The 26,175-nt window shown below is 51.5% G+C and overlaps 10 protein-coding genes across 10 annotated transcripts; 5 read left to right on the forward strand and 5 right to left on the reverse strand.

Annotated features, from left to right (window-relative positions):
• Positions 1-955: 955 nt before the first annotated feature.
• PpBr36_09557 (uncharacterized protein) lies at positions 956-1,464 on the reverse strand (the record flags this gene model as incomplete). The annotated part of the gene is made up of 2 exons (XM_029896678.1): positions 956-1,229; positions 1,310-1,464. 2 exons carry the CDS (start codon positions 1,462-1,464, stop codon positions 956-958), a joined length of 429 nt encoding a protein of 142 aa, XP_029744465.1.
• Positions 1,465-5,660: 4,196 nt separating this feature from the next.
• PpBr36_09558 (uncharacterized protein) lies at positions 5,661-6,043 on the forward strand (the record flags this gene model as incomplete). The annotated part of the gene is made up of 3 exons (XM_029896679.1): positions 5,661-5,817; positions 5,886-5,901; positions 5,980-6,043. The coding sequence occupies 3 exons, from the start codon at positions 5,661-5,663 to the stop codon at positions 6,041-6,043; spliced, it is 237 nt and encodes a 78-aa protein (XP_029744470.1).
• An 896-nt stretch (positions 6,044-6,939) lies between these two features.
• PpBr36_09559 (uncharacterized protein) lies at positions 6,940-7,671 on the forward strand (the record flags this gene model as incomplete). Its single annotated transcript, XM_029896680.1, has 1 exon — positions 6,940-7,671. The coding sequence occupies one exon, from the start codon at positions 6,940-6,942 to the stop codon at positions 7,669-7,671; it is 732 nt and encodes a 243-aa protein (XP_029744469.1).
• A 4,957-nt stretch (positions 7,672-12,628) lies between these two features.
• On the forward strand, positions 12,629-14,124 carry PpBr36_09560 (uncharacterized protein; the record flags this gene model as incomplete). The annotated part of the gene is made up of 2 exons (XM_029896681.1): positions 12,629-13,388; positions 13,484-14,124. The coding sequence occupies 2 exons, from the start codon at positions 12,629-12,631 to the stop codon at positions 14,122-14,124; spliced, it is 1,401 nt and encodes a 466-aa protein (XP_029744492.1).
• Positions 14,125-15,353: 1,229 nt separating this feature from the next.
• Positions 15,354-15,632, reverse strand: PpBr36_09561 (uncharacterized protein; the record flags this gene model as incomplete). The annotated part of the gene is made up of 1 exon (XM_029896682.1): positions 15,354-15,632. The coding sequence occupies one exon, from the start codon at positions 15,630-15,632 to the stop codon at positions 15,354-15,356; it is 279 nt and encodes a 92-aa protein (XP_029744529.1).
• Positions 15,633-17,828: 2,196 nt separating this feature from the next.
• On the reverse strand, positions 17,829-20,818 carry PpBr36_09562 (uncharacterized protein; the record flags this gene model as incomplete). The annotated part of the gene is made up of 5 exons (XM_029896683.1): positions 17,829-18,075; positions 19,011-19,510; positions 19,577-19,961; positions 20,023-20,239; positions 20,356-20,818. The coding sequence occupies 5 exons, from the start codon at positions 20,816-20,818 to the stop codon at positions 17,829-17,831; spliced, it is 1,812 nt and encodes a 603-aa protein (XP_029744489.1).
• A 2,106-nt stretch (positions 20,819-22,924) lies between these two features.
• Positions 22,925-23,206, reverse strand: PpBr36_09563 (uncharacterized protein; the record flags this gene model as incomplete). The annotated part of the gene is made up of 1 exon (XM_029896684.1): positions 22,925-23,206. The coding sequence occupies one exon, from the start codon at positions 23,204-23,206 to the stop codon at positions 22,925-22,927; it is 282 nt and encodes a 93-aa protein (XP_029744491.1).
• Positions 23,207-23,679: 473 nt separating this feature from the next.
• PpBr36_09564 (uncharacterized protein) lies at positions 23,680-25,035 on the forward strand (the record flags this gene model as incomplete). Its single annotated transcript, XM_029896685.1, has 2 exons — positions 23,680-23,996; positions 24,201-25,035. The coding sequence occupies 2 exons, from the start codon at positions 23,680-23,682 to the stop codon at positions 25,033-25,035; spliced, it is 1,152 nt and encodes a 383-aa protein (XP_029744484.1).
• A 562-nt stretch (positions 25,036-25,597) lies between these two features.
• PpBr36_09565 (uncharacterized protein) lies at positions 25,598-26,046 on the forward strand (the record flags this gene model as incomplete). Its single annotated transcript, XM_029896686.1, has 2 exons — positions 25,598-25,608; positions 25,722-26,046. 2 exons carry the CDS (start codon positions 25,598-25,600, stop codon positions 26,044-26,046), a joined length of 336 nt encoding a protein of 111 aa, XP_029744528.1.
• PpBr36_09566 (uncharacterized protein) lies at positions 25,713-26,066 on the reverse strand (the record flags this gene model as incomplete). Its single annotated transcript, XM_029896687.1, has 1 exon — positions 25,713-26,066. One exon carries the CDS (start codon positions 26,064-26,066, stop codon positions 25,713-25,715), a length of 354 nt encoding a protein of 117 aa, XP_029744481.1.
• Positions 26,067-26,175: the final 109 nt, after the last annotated feature.

A 26,175-nucleotide genomic window follows, 5' to 3' on the forward strand; every position in this document is an offset into this window, starting at 1 on the left:
GGACCGTCGTACGCAGGCAACGCTTCACTACAGCAGCAGTACGTACTTACGACTCGGTCCCACTGAGAGTAGAGCTTGGATTGCAAACGAGTAAGCTCAACTTGGCGGTAATTACGAGGTAACGAAGCTGACCACAACACCTAACGTTAGCTCACATAGCTGCGATGCTGCTGGAATGGCGTCAAACGAGTGGAGTGCCACTGTATGGTTATTATCTTGTAAAGCTGGCAAAGGAACATCGTTCTCTGCAGCTAACATGGGTCAGGATCTGGATTTTGACGAACTGCCCCCTGCCTCATTCCCTGATGAGTTGCCAAGACCGATTTCTCGAGACGTATTGGCCTTGCTCGGAGTAACTTGCCTCGTCAGCTGAGTTCCTCGCACACTTGTTGGTCTCTCGCCGTCTGCGGCGAGCTTAGCAACCAGGGTAAAGTTTAATGCGAAGTCCTGATGTGGCCCAATCAGTCAAGATTCCTGATCATTTCTCTACGGCCCGGACAAAAAGCACACCCAACCTCCCTGCTCGCCAGTCTTCCAGCATTTTACATCCTACAATCTACATACACATCATGTCTTTCGGCTACCACCGGCACTACCGGGTCTTGAGAGAACTGTACAGTTGGCGCCTGCTCGCCTGCATGGTGGCTTTCTTGGTCTTCCCCATCTACAGGTGTGCCTCTGCCTTTGCCGGCCGCTGGCCAGTCATTACGCAATCAGGTCAGCGACCTTTCACAATGATAATAACAGTTCTAAGGCTAGGCAGCATTTTATGCGGGAATTTATTCTGAATTATGATTGTTGCTGCTGCTGTTGCTGCTGCTGCTACTACTGCTAGTATTACTTCTTATCCTACTCTTCAGTATAAATACTCCTTATGAGACTCTTCCCCCTAGTACTCATGCAGCCTTGCTCATTCTCCCGTTGCAATCTTTGTTGCTGACGCTATTGGCATTCGTCATCTCGTGTTCCTCATGTGTAAAGTTGTCAAGTCCCTATAGGAGACAAGTGGACTGCGAATCACGGATCCTGGCAGGACATTGTTCCTTGTTTTCGAGATGTGTTTTAAGGCGCGTGCCGGACCGGGTTTTAGAGGAACATCGCCATGATCAAGCCTGGTCGAACCGATCTCCCGGCGGGCTTTGTTGCGATATCTGACAAAGCCAGGGTCCCGAAGACAGAAGAAGTTAAGGACCATGTGCTTTTCGGCCGACTGTATCTTCATTCCGCCTCTGGCCGAAAGCAAACAATGCCATGATTAGCAGAACGGGCCATAAATGTCCTCGGGGAGTGGCCATACCAGCATGCAGACTTTTTGGTTTCGTTCTTCTTCTTGCCGCTCTCGATGGATGGCGAACTCCAGCACCTCTTGACGAGCTTGGTGGTGCAGCAGTGAACTTTGTACAGGGTCTTGCGAATTCCAAGATCCTGGGTGGCCGTTACTTGGTTGGACTTGGTAGAAGGCATTGTTACCGATGAGGCTTTTGTATGCTGGCTGTCTCGGCGGTGCTTTTGTGTATAATCTGGGCTTGTACTTGTTTTTAGCTGATGATCCATGGGAAATGAAAGGCAAAACTCGATCGCACAAGTATTGAGGGATTTTAATAGCCTTAACTCTGAGTTGATCAGGGTGAAACCTTTTGTGAGAGGTCAAGCTACCGTTCATACAAATATGGAATGACTGAACAGCCCGAAGCCCTGAGACCACCTTGGCAGAACCCTCTGCTGTTACCCATGAGTCTTCTGTTATGGTTCTTGGCGCGCCTGCAACCTGCGCTAAAAAATTGCTGTATTGGCAGGTCCTCATCTTCCTCCTCCATCATCTGCATATAAAACTTCTGAAACTTCCAAAAGCGCATGTCGCTTACATCAAAATGCTCACAACCATTGCCCGTAAGAAGATCGCGATTGGAGCTGACATAATTTCTCCGGCAATCGCATCTTGAAAGAAAGCGTTACGACCACCAGACTGAATGGGCGGGTGGGGAGGTTGTCATTGGAAGAGGGAAGGGCGGCAACAAGATGGCAACTCCTTGTGCTTCGATGTGATTGCGCTTAATTGGTTCCAACAGTATCAGCGGGTCTGGGATATGGTGCCGTTGAAATGGGCTTTCAGCATTCTCGTAGCCTGCTGCCGACGCTGGATTCGAAACAACGTGATTCAAACGAGCCTGGAAGTGTAGTCCCATATCATTAGCTTTGATGGGGTCGTTCATTTTGCCTGAGGCATTCCCTCTCCAGATGCAAATCGGACTTTCTCCACCGTGAAGGACCTCGCAAGCTCTGGAGGGGCGGTAGTTTCGGGGACTGGGCTGCTCCCATGTTGGAAGAGGCTGGGAAGGGTAACACGAAGGGGCAAAGGATGCAAGGTAGGAAAGGCGCAATAAATTTTGAGAAAAAGGTTGCAAAGAGAGGGGTGGACAAACAGGGAATGTTCATTTCCTTGGTTGTCTCCAACATTGTTTATTCCGTAATCCAGACTTCTGCTACCGGTGGCTTTGTGGGCTACAAGCAGCGTCATTCTGAATCGGTCGTATCTTTCAGTCGCTTGAAAGAGGGTTAGGGGTGTGAAAAGCTGATTGGTGGACAGTCACCCAAGGCCGTACCTGCTCATCGTCGTCTTGTTGTCAAACGCACAGCTGTTCGCCACTTCTTCGCTGTCAAGTTTCCAGCCGCGGCAGAGAAGCAGTCATTCATGCTCGCTGTGCCATCAACCGGAACTCAGTTGGGTTTGCAACAAAGCTCGACAATATAACTCTTGGTATCAGCATCGTGGACACGAGTTTCTCCTGATAGATGGCGACCTACCTCGAACGCGCTTGTGGCAACAACCGCAACTTGCGGGAGGACAAGGATGCTCGAGACCGGAAACGGCGGAAGTGAGCAACAGTCAGAAACCGTTAAATCTACCTGCCTTCCCAATGCTGACGTTCAATGATCTGTGCCTGAAACAGACTAGGAGATCGATCTCGAAGAGATTGCGTCTCAACAAGGTACAACCAACTCTGCACATAACTCCCGCCACCGGCGCTTCCGTGCCCACGATTCAAGAGTCAGCCTATGGCCGCCGTCGGCCTCAACAGTCAAGAGAACACCCGACTTTGTTCCAAATGAGCTTCAACAGTGATGCCAGCAACAACGTTGCTATCTATGTCGCCGCCTGATTCTCTTATACAGGCTCAGGATCCCTAAGTCGGCGCAATGAGCCCCGACCGCAGAGCCATTGGCTGTTGCTTCGGTGGTTGCGCCAAGTTCTTGCTGCTATGGCTCACTTGTGCTGCCGTTGGAACATTGCCCGAAATGTAAGCTCAGCATTCCCTGGCACGTTCTCAAGAACCATGTCTCTCGCTCCACCTACATACTGTGCACCAGCTGCTAACAATTCTAGCTAGTTATCAGAAAATGTGTCACGACGCATCAACCACCTAAAAAGCTTTGTCGCGAGAGTTTGGTCTGGACAATACATGATGCGGCAGAGTGCCTATGATATAATTGGAGGTTCACCCCGGGTGGAAACAACGGCTGGGGAGGAGAACTACACATCGAGACTTGCCCTTGGGAAGCAGATCTCCACCACCACAGGTAGACGAAGTTTTACGAGGAGGGATCCCAAGCTACTGCCCAGTCTTGCTAGGAGGCGCTAAAAGTGTGTGCTGCCCCGGGGCAGAGGCCAACGACAACCACATATCTTCAAAGGTCAGTTCAGTGTTCGCTTCCTGAAGTTCTAGCCTATCCGACAGCTTCTCCAACAGACTCTTACAAAAGGCTATGCCATTCAGACTCCCATGCTAATCAAGTTGAACTAAGGGCATTTTGCAGTCCCTGGAGCTACCTGCAGTCACTACACACCACACATCGAATATGAGTACACTCGCGGCGCACAGTTCTCGCCGCTACCTCGTGGGATGCCGAATCATTACTCATGCTGCAGGTCGCGGCCTTGGGCATTGCGCTAGGCTGAGTTCCTATCGGAAAGCACTAAGTTCTTTGAAGAGCTCCAAATGATCACATTTCGGTTTCATATTCCCTGGCTAACTGCAGTAGTTTGTTAGACTTTTAATCGAGAATTACATTGCCTGGCCCTCTACAACACAGAACTCGAACAATGCCCCCGCACTTCTGCTGCGGCCCGAATACTGAAGAGTTCAAGAATCGTGAAGAAACGCTCTTACTACCACAAGAATATGGCCGACTAGGGACATGACATCTACCCTGCGCCGCTGATTATACATCCTATGCCTTGCTTGTGTCCATAGTTTGAACCTCTTCCTGTCCGAGGAATCCTGCGCTTACCGGAGCTGACCACTTCATCGCTATACGCGCAGGTCCCCCGATACTAGTCACGAGGTACCGTACTTGACGTCCTCGTCGTCTGACACTCTCCGGCCGAGATATCCAACACTTCTCTGACCGGCGGCCCAGAGGCTTGCAATGCATCCACCGCTCGCTATCTTGGGAATCCCACGCTCTCGCCGAGAGAGACGAGCCTCGCCAATAGGCTGCCAAGGGCTTTGAACAAACAGGCCTCTACTTCCTGTCATCATACATTCTCTTTCCAGCTTAGCTACACTACCAGATTCCAATTTGGCTAGATTCTGGCCATTCACAGGGTGTGGAAGCCGGAGGCATGTATTAGTCGCCTCATCAAGTATGCGAATTCGAATGACAACACGTATAGCAGCTTTGCATCCCTGATTTGCGCATGAGCACCATTATGTCTGGGGAACCGCGTGCTTTAGTCTACAGCGGGGCTTACCTGCAGTAGCGGTCATGTCAAATCTTGTGATCTTTGAAGAGGAGTCAGAGGAGAGGATTCACTTGGACGAAACGGAGCTCCTATAACAAGCCCGCCTAGCAATTGTTGTAAAATTCAATACAATATGCAGATGCACCTGGTTTCCAAAAGTAATCCGATTGAGATTTAAGGAGCCATCAGTCTCGACGGGTTGATCATCATCAGTACGAACATGGTTCTTTGTCAAGGGCATCAGGAGGCAAGTATGCCAGACGGAACTCTAGACCCTCGGGCTTTTCACTCATCGTACCAAATCTTCCACAGGGAGTCTGCATTCTCAAATCGCATATCAAGGACTTTAATTGGTAAAAGCTATACAGGGTGTGACTCAATCTGCTTATTTGGAGTGAAAAACACACCATGGGGGACATTTTGCTCGTGGGGCAATCGGAAGAAGGTCTGTCTCCTGCAGGAGGGAAGTCTATGCATGCACCCCTTATGCGTCGTGAAGGCCGCCACTATAATGCAAATGGTAGTCTAGGAAACCAGGAATCTGCAGTGATTCTCAAAACATCAATACACCACGTAAAAAAACAGGCTATATATTCCATATCTTCTCGAGCAGATTGCTTGATACTCTGGTCTCCTTTTCTCCCCCCATGCTTCATCTCCATTTCAAGCTGTCTGTATTCTGCTCTATATACAACATAGACTGCTGCTACTTCACATTGCCTCGCTGGCCTCCTACTGCGACCTGACATCTTGACATCTATCGGCTGGCCACATCTGGCGTCACAACCAACATAACCACAACTGGCATCATCCCAAGGAGGGCCATTTCCGCCGCCAACATTACAATACAGCAGCAAAAGCAATAGCAGCAAAAGCAATAGCAGCAAAAGCAATAGCAGCAAAAGCAACAGCAACAATGGCATCAATTACCAAGCTCACCAAGGGCATCGCCCGCAAGGCCTTTGACCTCATAAGAAAAAAGAAGAACGGCAACCAGCCGGCAGCACCCGAGCCAACGGTCGCCGTGCGGTGGCTCGCCGAGGAGCCGGCGCAATTTCTTGGCCCGTTTTGCGGTTGAGACGCTGTTCTCCAGCCACACCAATACGCCTTGGAACCAGACTCGGGCGAAAGACCTGCATAGCAAAAGCATCACGAGAGTAAGTAAGATGGTCGATTCGCTTTTTCTCGCGAATTCCATCAAGCTAATCTAGCCGTTGTTGGTTTTAGATTTTTAGTACGACTCCTGCGGGCATACCAGGACTCTGTCCGACTACAACATCCAAGAGAGTGGTTCTGTAGCGATAGGAGGGATGAAGTTTTTTTGGCTTGAGAAAACTGGGAATCTACACATTGAAGAGATGATCGTGCGACACATGTATATTGGAGGCTGGCCTCAGATGGAAGGAAAGCTGTTGGATCTGTCGCTCTCCCGTTATCAACTACTCACAAACTCGCTACACACTGCTTGTTTTCACCATGGAGGATTATTATTACAGAGATATGGAACACCCAACCCCTTGCCCGTTTACCGTGTTTACACCAAAGAAGCCCCTGGGGAGGATCGATGATAGATGGAAATGCATACCTCGTTCAACCCGTCAAATGACCCTGTGCAGGTCCATGTCTACCAGTAAATCTCTCTTTGCGTGCTATGGTAAAGACGTCATCTATGACGCTGAGCTAGTTCCAGCAGCCGCCTTTTCCCTCTGTTTTCGAGTGTGCATTCTGAGTCCGAAGTGATCCCAGAGCCTCAGGCACTTTCTCGGGGAGGGCCACAGTTTGGCACTTTTGGGTTGGCCTATCAGGAGGTTCGTGCCGCTCCAGGCCAGGCTCTTGGTCCCCGTTTGCCCTTGGACCACGCTCCTTCCATTTTTGTTTTGTCCAAACCAGACATAATCTGCCCAAGCTCCCCGCCCTCTCCGCCGCTGATCCAGTACTTTACTTCCTCTCATTTCCTTCCTCCTCTCCAGAGATCGCCATCTTCAAAGCTTTTCACATCTACCGACTCGACCCAGCCAACCTCAGGTCTGTACGCAACGCAGAGCATTCACAATCTCCTTCAGCATCAATTATCAGAATCTCCTGATCAAATCTCATCCCCATTATCATCTACCAAAAGAACCTACTTCCTCCATCTCACCCTTGAGCCCATCACTAGCCCCTCACTTTACCGCATCGCATCGCGTTGATCAAAAATGCCTGGCTTGATTCCTTCTTACACCATTCCCCCAAACATGGTGCCTCCTCCTGTCAGAGCCCCCATCTCTGAGGAGGAAAAGCAGAAGGAGGCCCAAAAGCATGGCGCTCGCGTCATCTGCCGCGTTCTGTACTTCCTCGCCGGTCTTGGAGGTCTGGTCTTCATCGTCGCCTTTGATCTCGTCAGCTCCCTGGACGAGGTCAATCGCGCCCGCCTCATCCTGCAAACCACCAGCCCCTCCCTCGTCGTCTACTTTCTCTGCCTCGTCATCTTTGGCGCGTTCCGGCCCGCCGACGGCAACTACATCACCCGCGTCGCGACCATCAACCAGACCGTGCCCGTCGCCTGCCTCATGCTGGACCTCGCCTGGATCTGGACCTTTATGCTCAACGACCTCCGCTTCGTCCTGGCCACCACCTTCTTCCTCGTCGTGCCTTGGCTCGCCACCATCGCCGCCAAGCTGCTCGACGTCCAGACCGTGGCTCCCTGGCGCCCCACCACCGACCTGCGCATCAAGATCGGCGAGGAGGTCATAGTGATGAACCTCCCAGTCGAGACCGCCGGCAAGATGCAGGAGGCGTTCCGCGTCAAGGCCGAGGCCGATCGCCGCGCTGGAATGGCTCGCAGCCTCAACACGTGCGCCATTCAGCCTACGCCTGCCCACTACGGCAGCGACATGCGCTGGCCCTACAACAATGACAACTACTCCTACAACGGCTACAGCTGGTGAGACGCTTTGCCCCTTTGGCATCTTTTGCGGAACTCCAAAAACAGTGAATGGCTGTATACAGGGTGGCTATTGACAAGTACTGAACTCATGCGACAATGAGCATCTTTACTGCGTTGCGACTCGAAACAAGCCTGTCTTTTTTTAGTTTTTCTTTTTTTTTCTATTTCGTTTTTTTTTTCTTTCGTTCAAGATACCACAGAAGACTGAAGGCAGCAGGAGCTGCCACGAGCCGTTGAGGTTCTTGCAGACGTTTCTACCACGGTTTTCTTCACTTTGTTTGTATCAAGAAGCATCTCCACTCAGACTGCGCTGTTTTAACAGCAACGCCACTATCACAAGACCTCTACAAGGACGCCAACACAGGATCTGATATGGATCCATCATCTACAATCTGTTTGAAGTCGCCATTTCCTTTACTCTCTGTTTGTACGACAAGATCATATGCACGACGGCATGACGATTCACGAATTTACGACAATGAAGCTTATCAGGGCGCGGATCTGTCGCAATCTGATATGGGCAATTTTCCATTTTCTTTCTTTCTTTCCGGCAACATCACCGAGTCGACCACGGCAGCACGCGCCAGAGTCGTCAAGGCTCGTCGGCACCAAGAACTGCTGCGATCTGGGATAGGTCGCTGGTTGAAGACTTTGTTCCCTTCTGCAAACTGCCACGGTAACGGCAATAGGGACACTGGAGATTATCGGAACTGTTGAAGGTGTCGGGCTGTTTGGCTCGACGCTAGTACGCAGCTTCATGCTCCGTTCTATTCTGCAGTCCTTTTAAAATTCGACTCAGGATTGGTTTTCTTTTCCGAGGGAAAGAAATATTTGCGTTGGCAACGACGGTAAAGCTACTTACTACCTGGGAACCATTTGACGAGGGGGGGAGCTGGCCTACAAAGGGGGACATCTTTTTTTATCGAGGATTTCCTTTAGGGTTAGGGACATTTCCTTGGGGGATGCGACCAACATGTACTTGGTCAAGGGGGAACTTTTGTTTTCGCCTCACATAGTCACAATGTTACCACTGGCACCCATTGCCCTTTCCGGCGCCCAACCAAACATGCCACAATTTACTGACTTGTTCAGGATGGAACCGATCGTGATGAACTTATGGGTAGGCACATACGCATTTGGATTTCCACTTGAGACTTGAGAGAAAAATGTCCCAGCTTTGGGATGTAGATTAGATACCAGCTGCTTGTCCTGGCTAATCGCGGGAGCTACTATCGTGAGTGTCAGTGAAGACTACCATTTCTCCACAAGTTGCTAGCTTCATTCTTGGATCTATTCCGCGGCTTCAAACGGTAGCGAATCCAAATCACTCTCCTCCTTGCGCCGTGGGTACACAAGCTTAACCTCTGGATCGACCAAAGTGTACGGTTCCTGTCAGATCAACAGTGGACAAAGAAACACAGACGATACGCAGGGCAACTGAGTAGAGTGTATATTTTGGCTGCAAGCGGAATTGAAGACAAACACCAAGCCAGACGATGAACAAATCAAATCATGACAAAAAAAAAAAGCGTGTCATTCCCAAACGTATTTGCATTTCATTAGTCAACTTCTTTATTTTTTTAATCTTTTTTTTTTTTGTCTTTCGTTGTCAATCTGTGAGCTCAACTGTCCCAGAAAGCGTACCATGTGCTTTTGCACGCATGGATCAGACAAAGTCGATCTTTGAACATTTGCATTGCACCACTGCCATTATAATCGCCCTGATAAAACACATTAACAACAGTGGCTGCCCTTGTCGGCTTTTACATGGCGCCTAGTATTGTCTGGGGTGTTTTCTTCTTAAAACACCTACCTATCTATCCATCCATGTATACATTTCTGGTTTGAGTGGCTTGGAATGATTTTCTTGGATTGCAACAGTACCCAGAGAAATGCAGTGGCATGGCATGCGGCGGTTGCGCTATAATACTGATTTTTCTTTTTAGCCAGTTGAAAGGTAGAATCTTCATGGTAAATGCGGGCTTCCATTTAGCAAAGCCTACTCGATGTGTCCCTTCTGAGTATCAATTAATACTCTGCTCCCTGTCATCCAGCACGTCCAATCATTAGAGTTGCTGATAGAGATTCATTCGACGAGGCCATTGTTGACCCAAAGACTTGTTGTTACACGCGAAATGACCGCGTTTGGGTGTCACATGGCCGAAATGCTGGTCACGTGCAAGCATACCAGACCGGGCCGGCGATTGCATATGCAGCCTCCACTACTCCAGTCGCGGGCATGTGCCGGTATCTGATCGACTTCTTTACTATACTCTTGATTGCGGGGTCAGAGTGTTGGTTGGTGCGATTTCTGAGCTCCATCATCACGGATAAACAAACAGGCGATAGATACCAAGGCTTGCCAACGGTTTACTATGGTGGTAGGGGTAAAAATCCCCATCCCTAAACAGTGGTGGTAAATCTGCAGCCACGTGGGACTTGTGTTTTTTTCTTCCGTTTTTAGTAGCAATTTATATGATATGATAAACGGAAGGACGTATGCGTTTTCATTGCGTTTGGGTAACATGTTTCATTGTCACAATGTTTTTTTTATATAATTGTCACGTGTGCCCCTGAGGATTTAACGCATAAGCCAATAGATTAAAAGATCCAGCAGTACCTGCATTTGGCAAATACTTGGTCGGTCCCAACTATATAAGGCGTGTCACCTTTTAATCGTGACAATTCTTTACATGTAATTATTATTGAGTTTGATGATTAAACAAATTAATTATAAACTCATAATTGCAATTGTAGTTTTGAATTTTAAAATAGTTACATTAATTAATATATATTAAATAGTTGACCCAAATGCATTGTAACAGGGCGGGTTTCGCCTAGTCCCATAGGACGTCAGGTTAAACGACAGGCTAGCACAAAAGGTCAAACAATAAATTACCAAAAAAAACAAAAAAAAACCAGGGAGGCTTGTCGGAGGTACGACGTTGCTGCAGCTGAAGCGGTCGCTCTTGCAACTGAAAACTTAATGGTTACGAAGTACCTTGCAAAAAGGTTTGGAGACAGCGAAACCCTTGCTGCGACAACTGGAAGCTCGGGTTTTTGTCAGGAGTGTGCCGACAACCCGTTCGGCGCGAGATGGGTTGGTAACCTTTTTTTTTTCTATCCACCATGCACGTGACACGTGGCAAGAAAAAATGTCCTGTCGCCCTTGGGGAAAATCCCTCGCGCCTTGCCTGGGTCTTGATGCCCGTCAATTGATAGCAGCCCTAATGCAAGAACGATGCGACAACTGGTTCTCTACCCTTTCCCGGCATGGGCTCTTTTTTTTGGAATCCTTGCTTTGAACTATAATGGGAATTTTGTTTATTCTGCTTTCCTTTTACAATTTTCCAGCGTGGTGAGTTTGCTCTTCCGACCAATTTTCCATTGAGGTTTGAAAACAAAGTGAACCCTGCAAGCAAGGAGCTTTTTGCTCCACCCGTGTGGTGGTATTGCGCCGGTCAGGACCCTTCCCGGCTGAACTAATTTGGTGCAAAGTGGCCCGGGCGCCTTCGCCTGTCAAAGACGGGCTGACGTGGGGAATGAGCGACCTCCAAATTTACCACCTTGACCGTCAAAGACTCCGATGCCCTCTGCCCGCCACGTCAAAAACTCCGATGCGAAGATCAGTCTTGTGGACTTTTGTTATTTGCGGGGCATAACGTGCCAGGGGGGAAACAACGACATTTGGACATTGGGATATTGTGATTGGGGGAAAAAAAAAAGAAAGAAAGAAAGTGCGCCATCAAAGTCCAAGTCTACGCCAAGCCTCTTCACCTCTAGGCGTCGTTGCTTTTAATTCGACGCACCTATTGCTCTGCTCCTCATTGGCAAGCATGCAACCGAAGCATGGCAACATGCCATGGCTGAACCACATGTGATAGTATTTTAGACTGGTCTACTATCTCGTAAGTGGTTCTGCTGATGCCAAGGATTGATTCGTGTCTAGTACCCGGGGAAGAGGTCGGCATGTTTCCTGAAAAGGATTGGTTTTATAACGCAAAGAGAACCCCCTGAAATAATTTGGGACCAATGCAGTTCAAATGATATCTACCGCCCCTGTTGCGTCCGAACCTGTCTTACCAGGTCTTTTTCTTCTTCTGGCAATCACCCACAGCATCGTCACTTTAGTATTAACCTAGGTCTAGGTGCTGTTTCGTATGATTGGGGTTTTGTGTCGAACCTCGGAGATACCCTGGGACGGAGCGAAAAAGTCTATTCCAGTGACATTGCCTGTAAGCCAGGAACAAGGTAATCAGGGTTGGTTTGAAGAAAAAGTCAAACATGGTCAGAATTTTCTTATCTTATTTTTTTTTTTTTTTTCTTTTTTTCATCTATTTTTGACCAAAATGACTCGGTTTCGCCTTATTTTGGACGTTTTTTGTCAGCTCTCAAAAGTTAAGCCGAAGGCAATACCCTGATTAACTTTTGAATCTTTTCAACAAACCTTGTAGGCACAGCACAGAAAGAAATTTAGTGCGGCGATGCCAATCGTCGCTTCTGTCCTTTTCCACCCCACACCTCGGTATCTTCCCACCGAGCTCATAGGGCCAGACCATTGGACCTGAGCTGCTATCTTTTATTGTACTTTTGTATCGTGAGATTGAAAACATGTTCTCGGCAAGGATTGGCCGCCAGCCCTGCCACATTGATCTCCCTTGGCAGGCTTACAGTGGATTGATGCCTATGGCTTCGTTCCCGTGTGTTCTTCCATGACCCCTAGGTGATTTCCGCCGCTGACAGTCTGTATGCACGTTTCACTTATTCTTCTTCCTCCCTGCCCGTGGGGGGTTTTTTTTATGTTTTTTTTCTCATTTCATCTTCCACACTACCTTCCTCCCTAGGTACCTAGCGTTTCTCCTTAACACCCAAATCTTCATCCAAAAAAAAAAAAAAAAGTACTTACCTACCTACCCTGGTAGGAGGCAGTCATCAGGAATCTTATCGCGCAACAAGTCATGGGACAGTACGCTGCCCCTTGGGCCAATCGCGTCACTCGCGGCTACTTTGGCGGCGGCGGCGGGCATCTCCTCATGCTCTTGATTCCTGTGGCGCTTTTCTTATTTGGCATGACCTTCCTCCCCAAGTACACGTACAACGACCCCACGTCGGCCTTCTTCAGTCCGACACACGCCTACGGCCGCAGGTATAGCAATGTCCGCCTGGAGGAGAGCAGAGAGTTCATCAGGAAATACAATGCGACTGGCGCGCCCGAGTTCCGTCGCGAGCTCCCCATCAACCCCGCCAACCCGCCGCCCTTCCTGTGCGCCACCGTCACCACCGTCGTTCGTCCCAGCGGTGCCATCTACTTCCCAGAAACCGTTGGCAGCCTCCTGGCCGGCTTGAGCCAAAAGGAGCGTGACCAGATCTACCTGATGCCCCTCTTTGGACACACCAACCAGTCGGAGCATCCCATCTTTGGCCAGCCGTGGTTGGGCAGGGTCACGGACCGCATCCTGTCGTACGCGGACCCGGACATGGACACCAAGGACAGGGAGCACGTTGCCGAGCTGGAGCTCGAGTACAAGAGGACCGGAGTCCCGGACAGGGAGAAGATGATGTTCGACTACAGCTATGCGATCAAGGCGTGCGCCGCAACCAAGGCGCCGTATGTTTTGTATTTTGAGGACGACGTCGCCTTTGCGGACGGCTGGTTCCACAGGACCAAGAAGGCTTTGTTCGAGGCCGAGCAAAAGACCAGAGACGATAAGCGAGGCTGTGAGTTTTGAACCGATCCCCCTCAGATATAGTCTTTTATTTTTATTCCCTCTCCTACGAGGCTAACATTTTTTTTCTCTTTTTTTTTGCGACAGTCTTTTACCTCCGACTCTTCCACATCTCCAAAAAGGAATGGCCCTCAGAGTTCAAGGTCAGCTACTTCCGGACCTCTGCGGTTCTGCTCGTCATCTTCCTGCTCATCTGGCGCTTCAGCAAGCCGACGTTTGCGCAATCGCTGCGCCAAAAGAGCGCCAACAAGGGCGGCCTGATCGCCATCACGGCCCTGGCCACCTACGCCGTGTACACGTACCTCTACTTCAGCGCGGGGGTCGCGCTCGCACACGGTCCCGAGAGGGGCGTATTCGCCATGAACTCGTGCTGCGCGCAGGCGACCATCTTCCCCAACAGGATGGTGGAGCCGCTGACGAGCTGGTACCGCGAGAAGAGGATCGGGTTCGTCGACGAGCTGGCCGAGAAGGTAGCCGTCGAGAAGCCGGACGTGTTCGGTCCCAGGTTCTACGTCAAGCCGGCACTGGTCCAGCACGTCGGCAGCAAGTCGTCAAAGGGCGACAACTGGGGCAGCGACAAGCCCGGCCAGATGGCCGAGGCGGAGAGGGTTTGGAACTTTGGCTTCGAGGCTTGGAACCAGAAGAGTCTGAGGGCAGATCACAGGAGGGCCGTCGCTGCGGGTGCGGGGCTGCAGAGGCGCGGCGCGGTCATCTACCGGGCGGCATGAGGTGTTGCGATACGAGGTGTGGTTGCCGTCATCGCCGCTGCCGCTGCCGCAGGAGCCCGGGACACGAACCAGTCGTGGAGGCGGGTTTTGGCGGCTATTGTCGAAATCCTTCACAAAAAAAAAAAAAAAAAAAAAGGCCACCCACCAGGGACTATACATGTCATGGGCATCTCGCCTCGACCCTCGAAACGGGCCAGTCACTTATTGCTCCGTTTCCAAGGTCCCGGTCTAGATCGTTTGCGATAGACCAAACCAGGCCGTTGAATTGGAAAGAAAAAACAGGCTATCCAACTGCCAGTGCAACAAGCCATTGTGCTGTGGCCAAAATCGAGCCCAAGCACACACACACACACACACACAGGGACGTTTTACGTCAACACACTCGACATGATGGTCCTCGAGTACGCAACAGCAATATACCAGATATCATGAGACATTTTCACCATGTATTTATTCATACAAGATATTAATAGATTCTGATACCACAACACCAGGTAAACAACTACTGATCCACAGCCTATGATTAGCACGAAAGCTTTTCTGTCTGTGTCATCAAGGATGTGCCGGTGGTGGATTGACTGCCAAGCATTTTGAGTTCTTAACGATCGGCAGTAGTCCATTTGCCTGTGCCGGAGCGAAAGGTGTGAACGACTCGTACACATCAGTATCACCGCTGTTGCAGTGAACAGCACTTTAGGGTATTTTAGCGGCTGATCTGACTGGGATCTCGACATCTGAGCAGGGCAGCATCTGTCATGTATGATTTACAATGCCAATATCCACAAGAACACGAGACAGGTGGGATTCCGGTTCAGAAATCAGGTATTGTCAATTGCTTGCAAAGGAACAGAAAAAAAAAATAGTAAAATCGAACGCTCCGTCGTGTCCCATTACCAGCAAGGGGCTCCAAAAAGTCAAGACCCGTCTGTGATGAGAAGCAACCCCAGCATCCGAAGTGGAAAGAGCAGAAATAAAATCCCGCCCGCCGCTGTTGAATTGGTATCACTTGGCCCGGCTGAGCGACCGGCCCACCGGTCGCCCTACCAGTCCCATATTTGTCCTCCATTGTCCTCCCCGACAACAACCAAACCTCCCCCATCCCCCACGCCCGCGGCTCGAACAAGAGGGAACGTCCCATCCATTTCCCCCCGCCTCCATTCCCCCAAGTCGCACGTCCCGTCCCATTTTTCGCCCTTGAGAGTCCCGCTTTTTTTTGGTTTTCGGATGCTTTATATCGGGTTGGCGATGAGGTAGACCATGACGACGGGCCAGGCGGTGCTGAGGATGAAGGCGAGCAGGACGGAGCCGGCGCCCGTCTCCCTGGAGCGATCCCAGCGGGCCAGGAGAGCGAGCGCCCACCAGATCATGGCGATGCCGTAGACGGACCCGAGCCAGAGGAAGCCAAAGATCCTGGCGTTGAGGGCGTCCTGGGGGCTGATGGCTCCCCTGACGGCCGGGGCCTTGGGGTCCATCCACACCAGGTCGTTGAGGAATCCGAACTGACCCATTTTGACGGTTTTTTTTTGTTCTAGTGGCGATTCGACTGAAAAAAAAAAAAGAGACGGCGTGCGTCGAAAGTTCGGGCCCAAGGTTGTATCAGTTCAGACTAGGTTGGAGTAATGGCGGCTCAACCGAGTCGTTCGAGAGAAAGTTTGTTTGCAAGTAGGTTCTGTCTGTTCTTTGGGTTTGGCGCAATGACAATTAAATCGCTTTATTCCGAGGGTTAAAAAAAAAAGTTGAGTATACGTCGTTTGCGTCCTTGGATTGTCGGTTTGACCAGCAAGACTGAGTATTGACAAAGCGAACGTATAGAAAAAAAAACTAAACCCCGGTGAAGGAAAAATAAAACAAAATAAATTGCAGTAAAAAAAAAATCAATCCGCAGGACCGAATGGAGAGAAGTGAATGGGTTCAAGGTGGTGTGGGATGGTGCGGGAGGGAAAGAAATGAAACGGTCAAATAGAAGAGAAGAAAGAAAAAAAAACGAAAGGGCAAAAGATGGGGAAATGTGATGACGGGATGCAGAATCCCATCTTTTTGCCATTCGAGTCCTTGGTTACCGGTTCAAAGACAGAGAACAAGAGACCCAACTGGGGCCCGTGCTGCCCTCCTCACACACTGGCTGGTCGCATGTCCTGACGATCTGACACTGGGCGACAGGGGGAGGCTCTCAAGGGGCTTTGTGCTTCTTGGTGCTGCTTTTTTAGCGGGTTCCCCGACGCAAACGGTCTCGAAGTGGGGGCCCAGATGTCCAATTAGGAAACGGGCGACAGGCGGAGCGGGGTATGTGAGACGAGCTCATGGTCGCTGATTCGTCAGGTCGGGCGGTTAGGGGCCCTACTTTTTCTCTCTCACCCAGGTGGTGGTCTGCCCATTCATCAGCCCACTCATATCTTGTTTTACGGTTTGCCGTTGTGCCGTGGATCAAGGGCGAAAAAGTTGGGTGACGATGGCAGTCGTTTTTTTTTTTTATCTTTTATTTTTTGTTCTTTGTTTATTTTTGCAACTTCGCATGTGGTGATCTGGTCGGGACTTTTTTTCGTTGTCTCATGCTCATTCTATCCAACTGCCGTTGTTTTAATAAAAGTTAATGTCTCTCTCAATCACATTCTTATCATCCAACTTATCACAATTCAAGGTCACGCAGCATTCTTTCAACCAATAACGGCCTTCCGGCATCTCTTATTGCTTAATTGCTAGTATCTACAGCACAGAAGCAGACAGAACCAATAGCGGAAAACCGAACATCCCTGTCAAGGGGTCAACCATTCACCTGATTCGGCTCCCCTGGTCGGATATTCACCTCGCTTGACGGGAAACATACGATCCGTGCCTGGGTACCCAGCTAGAATCCCTTGTCCTTCTCCCAACTCAATCCTGAACAAACTCATCCGTCATCGTCTGGGGGGTGACACCATGTTCGTCTGTTTTTCCCTCTTCTCTCCGTCACGAATTAATTGCCGCCAGATGCAGGTACGAGTAATCACAGGGTTTCTTTGCATTTCATTTTTATTTTTATTTTGTCTCTTTTGGGACCGTCGAGTTTAAGCTATCGCTTGGCTCCCATGCATCTTGACCCGATTCTACAATGCAATCAATCTGCAGTGAAACGGATTCGCTGGATCACCCGTCAACGGCGTCACGTGGATTCGGGGGCTTATTTAACAAACAGTACAGTAGCTCCGTATCCATTGCTACGTCGTAGCATTTTTCGAGCGAGGGCCCCCGGACCCTCCTCCCAAAGTGCCAATGAAATTGTTTCTATCCTCGTCTCCCGGGTTTTAAACGTTAAACTTAGTTTTTTTTCCCCCCCTTGGTTGGTGGCTCACCTGGTTTGTCACAAGCACTGCAAACCCAGCCCGACGCAGTGGGCCGGAACCTAGAGCTTTATTTTACACTCCCTGCTGACACCTTTGCGTGCACCGTCCGCCTGCCACAGCTTTGCTCCTCCAGCGCTTGAACAATCAGCCATGATTCGCATCCTAGGGCCCTTATGTGCGGTGCAGAAACTCTTTTCTTCCATGATCCATGGCGCTCGATGCCGGTCTTAACCGCAGCCACGAGGACTGAAACTTGCCCTCTCAAGCATCAGCCATCAACATGGGTGAGCAGATGACGCATCTCCGGTGTCTGCACAGTGTGGTTTTTGTTCTTTTTTATTTTTATTTTTATTTTCGGCTGTAGTCAGTCAGGTCATCCATTACCTACTGTTCTACTTGTATACCACCGGTTGCCTGCCATTTCAACTCGGACCATCTCCCGTTCCCTCGTATCTTGTCCGCGGCGACCATGACAATGATCAGCTCGTCGTCCGCAATCCTCATCAGACGGGGTGCACTGAAAGCGGCAACGCCCAGATCCACCCATTCCGCGCCCCACTTTGTGCCCACCAGTGCCTTGCCATTCAGCCTCCCGTCCCCTTTGTCGATGGCGACGGCGTTGATGCGGGCTCTTGCGGAGCCCATGGCCAACCCGGCTGCGTTGTTGAAAAAAAAAGAACTCGCTACGACCCTCTAAATAGCTGTATTGTTGTTGCTCGTGCTTTTGAAAGTTAAAATGTTGCAATGCGTCGTTCCCTTGGACGCCACCAAAGTCGAACCGGTCACTGGACACCTCGATCAGGACCGGCCGGGAACCCAGGTTGAATATACCGCCAGCACTGTGCTGCTGCGATCAGGTAAAGCTGCAAAAACCGTTCTCCTTATGTAGGCCGCGAAGCCGAGGGTCGTGTTGGAGTAGACCACCACGTCGCACCGTGTTGTCGGCCCGTCGCGGTAGCATGGCGCGCTCCTGTTCACCAGTCCGTCTTTCCCAGGTTGACCGCATCACTGGCCGTGCCGTTGGTAGGGTTGATCTTGCGGAAGATCACGTGATAAAATATTGGCAGCTGCCGACCCTAAGACCAACCCAAAGAAGGATACGTTGTGCCTGCATTTGATAGAAAGGATCGTAGAGGCTGGGGTATCTGGATAGAATCCACTATTGCCGTAGGATCGAAACTGTTAGAAAAAAAAAAAAGAACCGCCTGGGGCCGATGTCATTTATCGCATGTCAGCTGTGCGGTCACCAGCAAGGGGATGGATGGCGGGCGACTGGTGGACAGCCGTGTTTGATTCGACTAGACTGGTGAAGGACTAAGGACAAAAGAATTCCATGCGGTCCGGGACAGCTTCCAGGGCGCTTGTGTCGGGAAACGGCTCCGCTGCCTGCGGAACACGGCTCCAACAATCACACCCAATGCTACACCAGCAATGACTTCTGTGCCGCCGCAACGGCCGTCGAAAAGAAAACTTTCACAATAGGGGAGGGTTCGACAAAACCTGTACCTGCCCTAGGCGACGCCCAGGCTAGTGACCTTTGCCAGCCATGACGTTGGTCAATCCTACCTCGTCGCGTCCTGACCCATGTCCCCTTCTCTGATCCAGACGGCAACACCCCTGGGCCCGACCCAAAAATCGCCATAGCCAGCGGCGTCAACGACGACCTCACCTCGCGCGCCCAGCAGCAGATCCACCCACCTCTCGCTCGCCCGTTCGACGCCGACAAACATCTTCTGGACGGCATACTGCCAACCGGCATTCATCACGACCGCCAGGCCGCCGAAGCGCACAAATCCAATGGCCTGTGGGCTGGTGGCAAAGTAGTCGATCTGCCGACCGTGCGCATGGGACCTTCGGGCCTGCAGCATCTTGGGCAGGATCTGGCCCCCGCAGACCGGCGGGCTGGAGAAGGGGCCGAGGGTTCCTAGCAGGTCGCCGTAGAAGACGCAAGGGGTGCCGGTGTTTGCACGGAGCAGGATGAGGGCGTAGGCGATGGGGACAAACCATTCGGCCACCGGCGTGTCCATTGTTTGGCCCCGTTGCGTGTCGTGGCTGGCGACGAATGTCTACGCGCGTATGGACTGTTAGCCTTGCCGTCTCGGTGTTATTGGCGGCTAGTTTGCACTCCTTACTACGGCGTTGTCCGGGTTGCTGGCACACAAGGTCCCGTCGAAAACAGTCCCTAGATCCGGAATTGGCTCGAAAGAGATCCGGGAGAAGTTTTTGAGGAGAGGCACATCAAACAGCTGTACGCGGTGGTCCAGTTCCTCGAGGTACTCCTCCAAATCGCTCACATCATCGGAAAAATACTCTCCTATGACGAACCATGGAGGTTTGTCCTGAGCGTTCCGCACTCGGTCCATATGAGCGACTAAATCTCGTACGAAGCCGCTAGATATGTGTTTAACGGCGTCCAACCGAAGACCTCCAAGCAAAAGCTGACCATTGAGCCACTCGGCCCAGTTGAAAAACTCACTCCTGACTTCAGGATGTGAATGATCTATGTCTGCAAACATCCTGGCAGCGTCAACATTAGACCGGAGCCCCTGGAAACATCTCCGACACTCTCGACACTCACAGGTAGTCATAGTTACCAAGCTCCTTGTTCACATCCTCGGCCCATTTCTTGCCGTCAAACAGCCATATGGCCTTTTCGCCGGTTGCATGATCATAGTCGACACCTGTAAAGTGCGCCTTGTCCCATCGCATGGAGCTATATTGGTCCCTTCGACCCGGAAAGTCGAACTTGGTCCACGCCTCGATCTGCCCCGGGCGACCGACCAGCTTGCGGCGATCTGTAGCACAAGTAAAAAAAAAAAAAAGGGTATAGTGGCGGTTTCTTTTGTCAGCCGCAACGAAAACACGCTACGCACGCCATCTTTTTCCCACGGCAACAAGCAGAGGCACCAACCCTTTGGATCAACCCTCGTGGCCAGCACTCGCTCGGTGGAATCCGCGCCGGCTTTGTGATTCAGCACGGCATCAAACAGGATCTCAATGCCGGCGTCCCCCGCGGCACGGACCAGGTCGTCCAGTTCGGTCCTGGTCCCCCACTTGGTCGCCCTGGAACCCTTCTGGTCGAACTGGCCGAGGTCATACAGGTCGTAGACGTCGTAGCCGTTGCTCCAGGCACCGCCGCCGCCCTTGCAGGCCGGTGGGATCCAGAGCTTTGTGATGCCCAGGGGAGCAAGGCTGGGAAGAAGGTTGATAAGTCGGCGCCAGTGACGCTTGTCGGCGGCGAGGTGCCACTCAAAGGCTTGAAAGAGGGTCTCGTTACGCCTCGACGGCGCAGCGGCTGGGTCAACGTCACCGGTGCGACCGTCGGGGTGTATTGAAGACGGCCGCGGCACCGAAGTGACTGCCGGAGTTGACATTGTGGGTTGTTCAATTCAGACCTTGGGTTAATCCTATTTTTAACAAAAAGGTTTCCGAGGTGCATGAGCCAGCCACGCGAGGTGTTGGGTGTTGCTTGTGGTTGCCCCTCTTTGGCTTCTGAATCGGGACAAAGTCATCCACGCTAAGGCTGAACGACGGGGCGCTGGTTGCACACGAGTCATGTCAATTCACGCCACAACACCTGCCACAATTCGTCCCTTCAGCTAAATTAATTACCTTACCAGGCAATCCAGAGTCCAGACTTGGGTGCTACATGCGAAGAAAGGGAAAAAAAAAAGGAAACCCAAGAAAAGAAAAGAAAAGAAACAGCACACCAAGTAGTACTCTGTAGATCTAGCACATCATCCACGACTTTTTTTTAAACCCCCTTTTCTTTCGACATCGTCATCAAGACAAAAACTCTGTCCCCTCCGCATTTTCCTACTTTCAATCAATCAATCAATCTTGATTTTGACCTCACCCCAACGGAGAGTTCGGATGTCACCCAAGCTTCTTAGGCATGGCTTTGTCATTGTCCCTCAGCCATCAAGTGGGTTGGTTTATCGTTGACGCGACATTTACGCGAGCGACAGAACCACTATAACCCCACCAAACCACCACTCAATTCTAGTGATTTAACGTATTTACCAGGGTAGGGTGTCCACGATGTTGTCCTGTGATCTCGGTCCTACATCCAAGTAGTCCCGCCATCTCCGAAGGTGACTCTGTCGGCTCAGCCTTGACGAAGAGCCTAGAAGAGGCCATTGCCAGTGGGGAACGAAGCTCCTTGGGTCGCTTTGCCAAGTTCATTTCCCAAGGTCTAAAGTACTGCAGTACCGTACCTACCAATCTGCCCTTCTCTCCTATTAGACGCGATTCATTCAATTGCCCACATTCCTCTACCCAAGACTTGGTATGTTTTTCTTTTTCTTGACATCCCATACCACATACGTCACTCCAGCTGAATGTTTAGCTAATCGTGGCACATGGATTCGAGTTATAGTGCCAAGAGCGTGGCCATCTCAATGCGCGCGACACAAATAGAATGCGACTCCTTTTTAACAGCTCGTTCGACGCCCCTGCAACTGCCGTTCCGGCTGAATTAAAGCCTCTGGGAAGAGCCCGGCGATTCCACGTAGCACCGGAAATAGAGTTTGGCTTTTCATGCACTGCGTTTCGCTCAGCTGGGCACGTCTACAACATTAGACATGCAAGTATCTCTCCATTTTGCTAATCACGCTTTGGTTTCAGCAACCTTATCGATCTCATCTGCCCCAGCGACACCAGGACCACGGGAACAACCAGAACAAAACGCAAGCGATAATTAACGCAATGCACTCTATCTTTTGCTCTGCCGATACGGACGTATTTCGAGTTTGCCCCTTTTCCAGGAAACCCTCAGCCTCCTATTGTACTATCGTAGTCTCTGAATCCACCCTGCATTTACAACGAATATTAAACTCGCCCCAAGCTAACCAAGTCCGGGCAAGCTGCGTGGTGACTACGGGCCCTTCGGGCATCGCCAATTCCAGCGCGCCCCGTTCTTCCTTCCCGCTTCCTAAGCCGCCCGTGCATCCCACCGGCCGGCCACGCTAGCGACATTTCCCGTTGCTTGCGACCCACGGCTTGCCGACCTGCTTACGTGGCGTGCCAAAAGATTCTAGCCTGCCAAGCCATGATTATCAACCTTCCAGAAAAGGGTTTTTACTCCAAACTTGGCAACCCTGCCTGCCTCATGCAGAACGTCATAATTTCATCTCCCATTGTTCTGCCATGCGACCACACCGAAATCCCGCAGCAAGCTTAGCAGAGAGGTACTCTGCAGCGGGTTTATTTCCCTGAGGAGACGTTGAGGAAGCCCACGGCACGCCCGAAGCCGGATTTGGCACCGAAAAAAATAAAAATAATAATAATAATAATGATAATACAAAGAGTCGTTTTTTTCCTGTCCCCTTGCCAAGTAACAAGCTGCCTCCGTCCTACCCTATTGGGAATGCTGCGCTGCCAATCTTGTCCCCGCATCGATGCTAGACTGCCCTATGCCACACGGACCGATCAGAAACTCTTGGCACATGGATAATGCTAGCGGCACACTGCTTGTCAAGCTACCGTTGGGAGCTGACAGATGCACAAATGCATGTTTCCTGGTTGATTCGCCTTGAGAAGCTCTGACTGCAGATCGCTTCGAGTTTGAAGGTGTGTCCTTGCCATCCGGGCAAAATTTGACACTGACACATCCCGCCAGAACGGTCAGCCCAAGTCTCGTGGGCCACCCAAAGATAAGTGATATTAATAATGACAGGCCCGGAAGGGCAGACTACTTGGGTTGTTAATATCCGCAGACGGCCCAATAAATCAATGCCCATAATGGGGGCGCCTCCCCACATTGAGTATCAGGGAGAGAGAAAAAAAAAAAAAAAAACTCTCTCCACACTGACAAGGCTTGGCATCTTGATTGGTCAAAAATGAGAACAGAAAATATCAACGCCTGTTATAGTAACGGTCGCGACATCTGGAATCGAGAGAGGAGCCGGCCCAAGGGATGGGCTCTTGGCATTCCCATGTGCATGGGACTGGGCATCGCCAACTACGACTCCGCCTGGATTGGGGGTAACATCGAAAGGAAAGGATGGATGGATGGGGTGGATGCGCCTGCGGCTTGTCTCGAGGGTTCGGCATAGCCAAGTAAGTGCCTTTATAATAAGCAGCCTCCTGCACCCATCTATCCGGCTTGGAGTTTCCCTCAGGCTTCCGGCTTCCTCACCTCACCATCACTTTCGCTCCCTCCTGTCGCTCTCTAACCGGGTGGTCTTTCTTTTTTTTTTTCTTTCTTTCTTGTCCTACTGCAACTCACAAAAAAATGCGGTCCGCAATCATATTATCGGCGCTCGCCTCGGTGGCCACCGCCGCCAGGCCCTACCTCAACGAGCCAGACACCGGAATTGATGAGGCGCTCGGTCAGCTCCCCGTCGGGTCGCTCCCCAACGTGACTGATATGTTCGCCATGCACGACTTTGAGTGGGCGGCACGGAGGTACCTGCCCACGGTCAACTACACGTACTACCGCAACGGCGCGGGTGGCGAGTGGTCCTACAGGAACAACCTCGAGGTCTACAGCCGCTACAAGCTGAAGCCCAAGACCATGGTGGACATTACAAACATTGCAAACTCCATGTCGTAAGTTCTATTTCCATCTTTTGGGTTTTTCTTTCCTTTTTTCTGTTTTGTTTTGTTTCTACTTTTGAATCACCGTTTCAGGCACAGAGAGGCAGATCCTGCACTCTGTTGGGTCTTGGCGTTGTCGCTCCTCTATTTTTAGCCATGTCAAAAAGGGAGAAAAAAAAAATACATGAAACTGACCTCAGCCCTATCCCAATATAGCACCACAATCCTTGGGCACAACTTCTCGGCGCCCTTCTTCATCTGCCCCTGCGCGCGCGCGGGATATGCACACCCCGATGCTGAACTGAACCTGGTCCAGGGAGCAGGCGCGGGCAAGATCCTGTACATCCCGTCGTCCTTCTCATCGTTCCCGATCGAGCAGATCGCGGCCAAGCGCGCCCCGGGTCAGATCCTCTTCAGCCAGGTGTACACCAACGACAACGACACGGCGAACCAGATCCTCTTTGACCGGGCCGAGAAGGCCGGGTCCAAGGCGCTGGTGTGGGCCATCGACGCGCCCGGCAGCCCGAGCCGGCAGCGCGCGGCACGGTACGGCGTGGGCAGCGCCAACGACAAGTTCATCGTCAACTCGTGGGAGGTGCTCGACAAGTTCCGCAACATGACCAAGCTGCCCTTCATCCTCAAGGGCATCCAGACCGTCGAGGACGCCAAGCTGGCCGTGCAGCACAAGGTGCCCGCCATCATCCTGTCCAACCACGGCGGCCGCAACCTCGACGGCAGCCCGTCGTCGCTCGAGGTCGCCCTCGAGATCCACCGCGAGGCCCCCGAGATCTTCAAGCAGATCGAGGTCCTGGCCGACGGCGGCGTCCGCTACGGCACCGACGCCCTCAGGCTCCTGGCCCTCGGCGTCCGCGCCGTCGGCATGGGCCGCCCCTTCATGTACTCCAACGTCTTTGGCGTCGAGGGCGTCAAGCGCGCCGTCGACATCTTCAGGGACGAGCTCACCAACGACGCCGCCAACCTGGGCGTCGGCGATATCAAGAAGATCGATCCCACCTATGTGGACTGGACCCCCAACCACTGGTTCAGTTAGACGTGGGGAGGGGAACGTAGATATAGCTGCGCTGGGATGAAAGGGTCCGGAACTATTTCTCGCCATGTAAACAATAGAGGTTTTGAATTATGAGTGCGCATATATGTTTTCCGAAATGTTTCATTGTTTGTTTGTGAACTGAGCTGTATATTCTTTCCTGCTCTGAAGCAGTTCGCCCAACTTTGACCTGTTTTCTTCATGTGGTCCCCCCGGCACAAGGCCACCGCGCTGACGAATCTGCCATCCTCACCATTGCCACGGGATGAAGCATCGCTAAGCAGCATCGACAATGGAGCGAAGCCGCAAACCTCACGACGCCCAAATATCCGGAGACGTCAGAGGCAATTCTCCAAATTTCGTTGGATTCTACTAGGGGGCCCCTTGACCTAGACATGGAATGCAGATGCTAGATGGCCAAATTCACACTTTACCACAAGCTATCCAAATTTCAACGCGGTCAGTACCCCACTAGATGGATAGGCATGGCCAAGCCAAAGAATACGAGAAAGCTTTGCAGACGACCAATGCCCATATCGCAAGCCAATAATCGCTTTATCAACACATGGAACGGGGGTATCTCAATGCTTGTCCAAAACCTACCTGCCGACTCATCACGCACGCCCTTTTTTTTTTTCTCTCTCTCTCGTACTTACTCGTCAAAAACCATTGCGCCACCATCACCGCAGCCCACCGCCGCCATCCACCCCGACCACAAACGGAAACTCGGACACGGCAACGACCCCGCCCTGCCCGACGACAAGCTTACTGCGGACTCCTGGCGGGCCATCGCCGTACCACGGCCGGAGGACGTACAAGTTGTCGCGCTCGAGGACGCGCTCGACCAGGTATTCGGTGGCGTCGGCGCGCAGGAACACGAAGCAGCCGGCGCGCGGGCAGGGCACGGCCGAGAGCCAGGGCGGCTGGGGCGAGGTCTGGCAGGGGCACGAGGGTCTGGGCCTCGAGCCTGTGGGGATTAGTGCTCGCAGGCGGGTTAGGGCGTTGCTCAAGTGAGAGGAGAGGAGTTGGCGCATCTGCTGTCTTGTGCTTGGAGCTGTGTTGTTTGTGTTTCCTGGATTGCTTTTCGGGGAGAGATAGGAAAGAAAAAGGAACAAGGAACGGAATGTTGGAATCGCATGTTTG

Source organism: Pyricularia pennisetigena (genome assembly GCF_004337985.1).
Source record: "Pyricularia pennisetigena strain Br36 chromosome 7 map unlocalized Pyricularia_pennisetigena_Br36_Scf_8, whole genome shotgun sequence".
Classification (NCBI taxonomy): domain Eukaryota; kingdom Fungi; phylum Ascomycota; class Sordariomycetes; order Magnaporthales; family Pyriculariaceae; genus Pyricularia; species Pyricularia pennisetigena.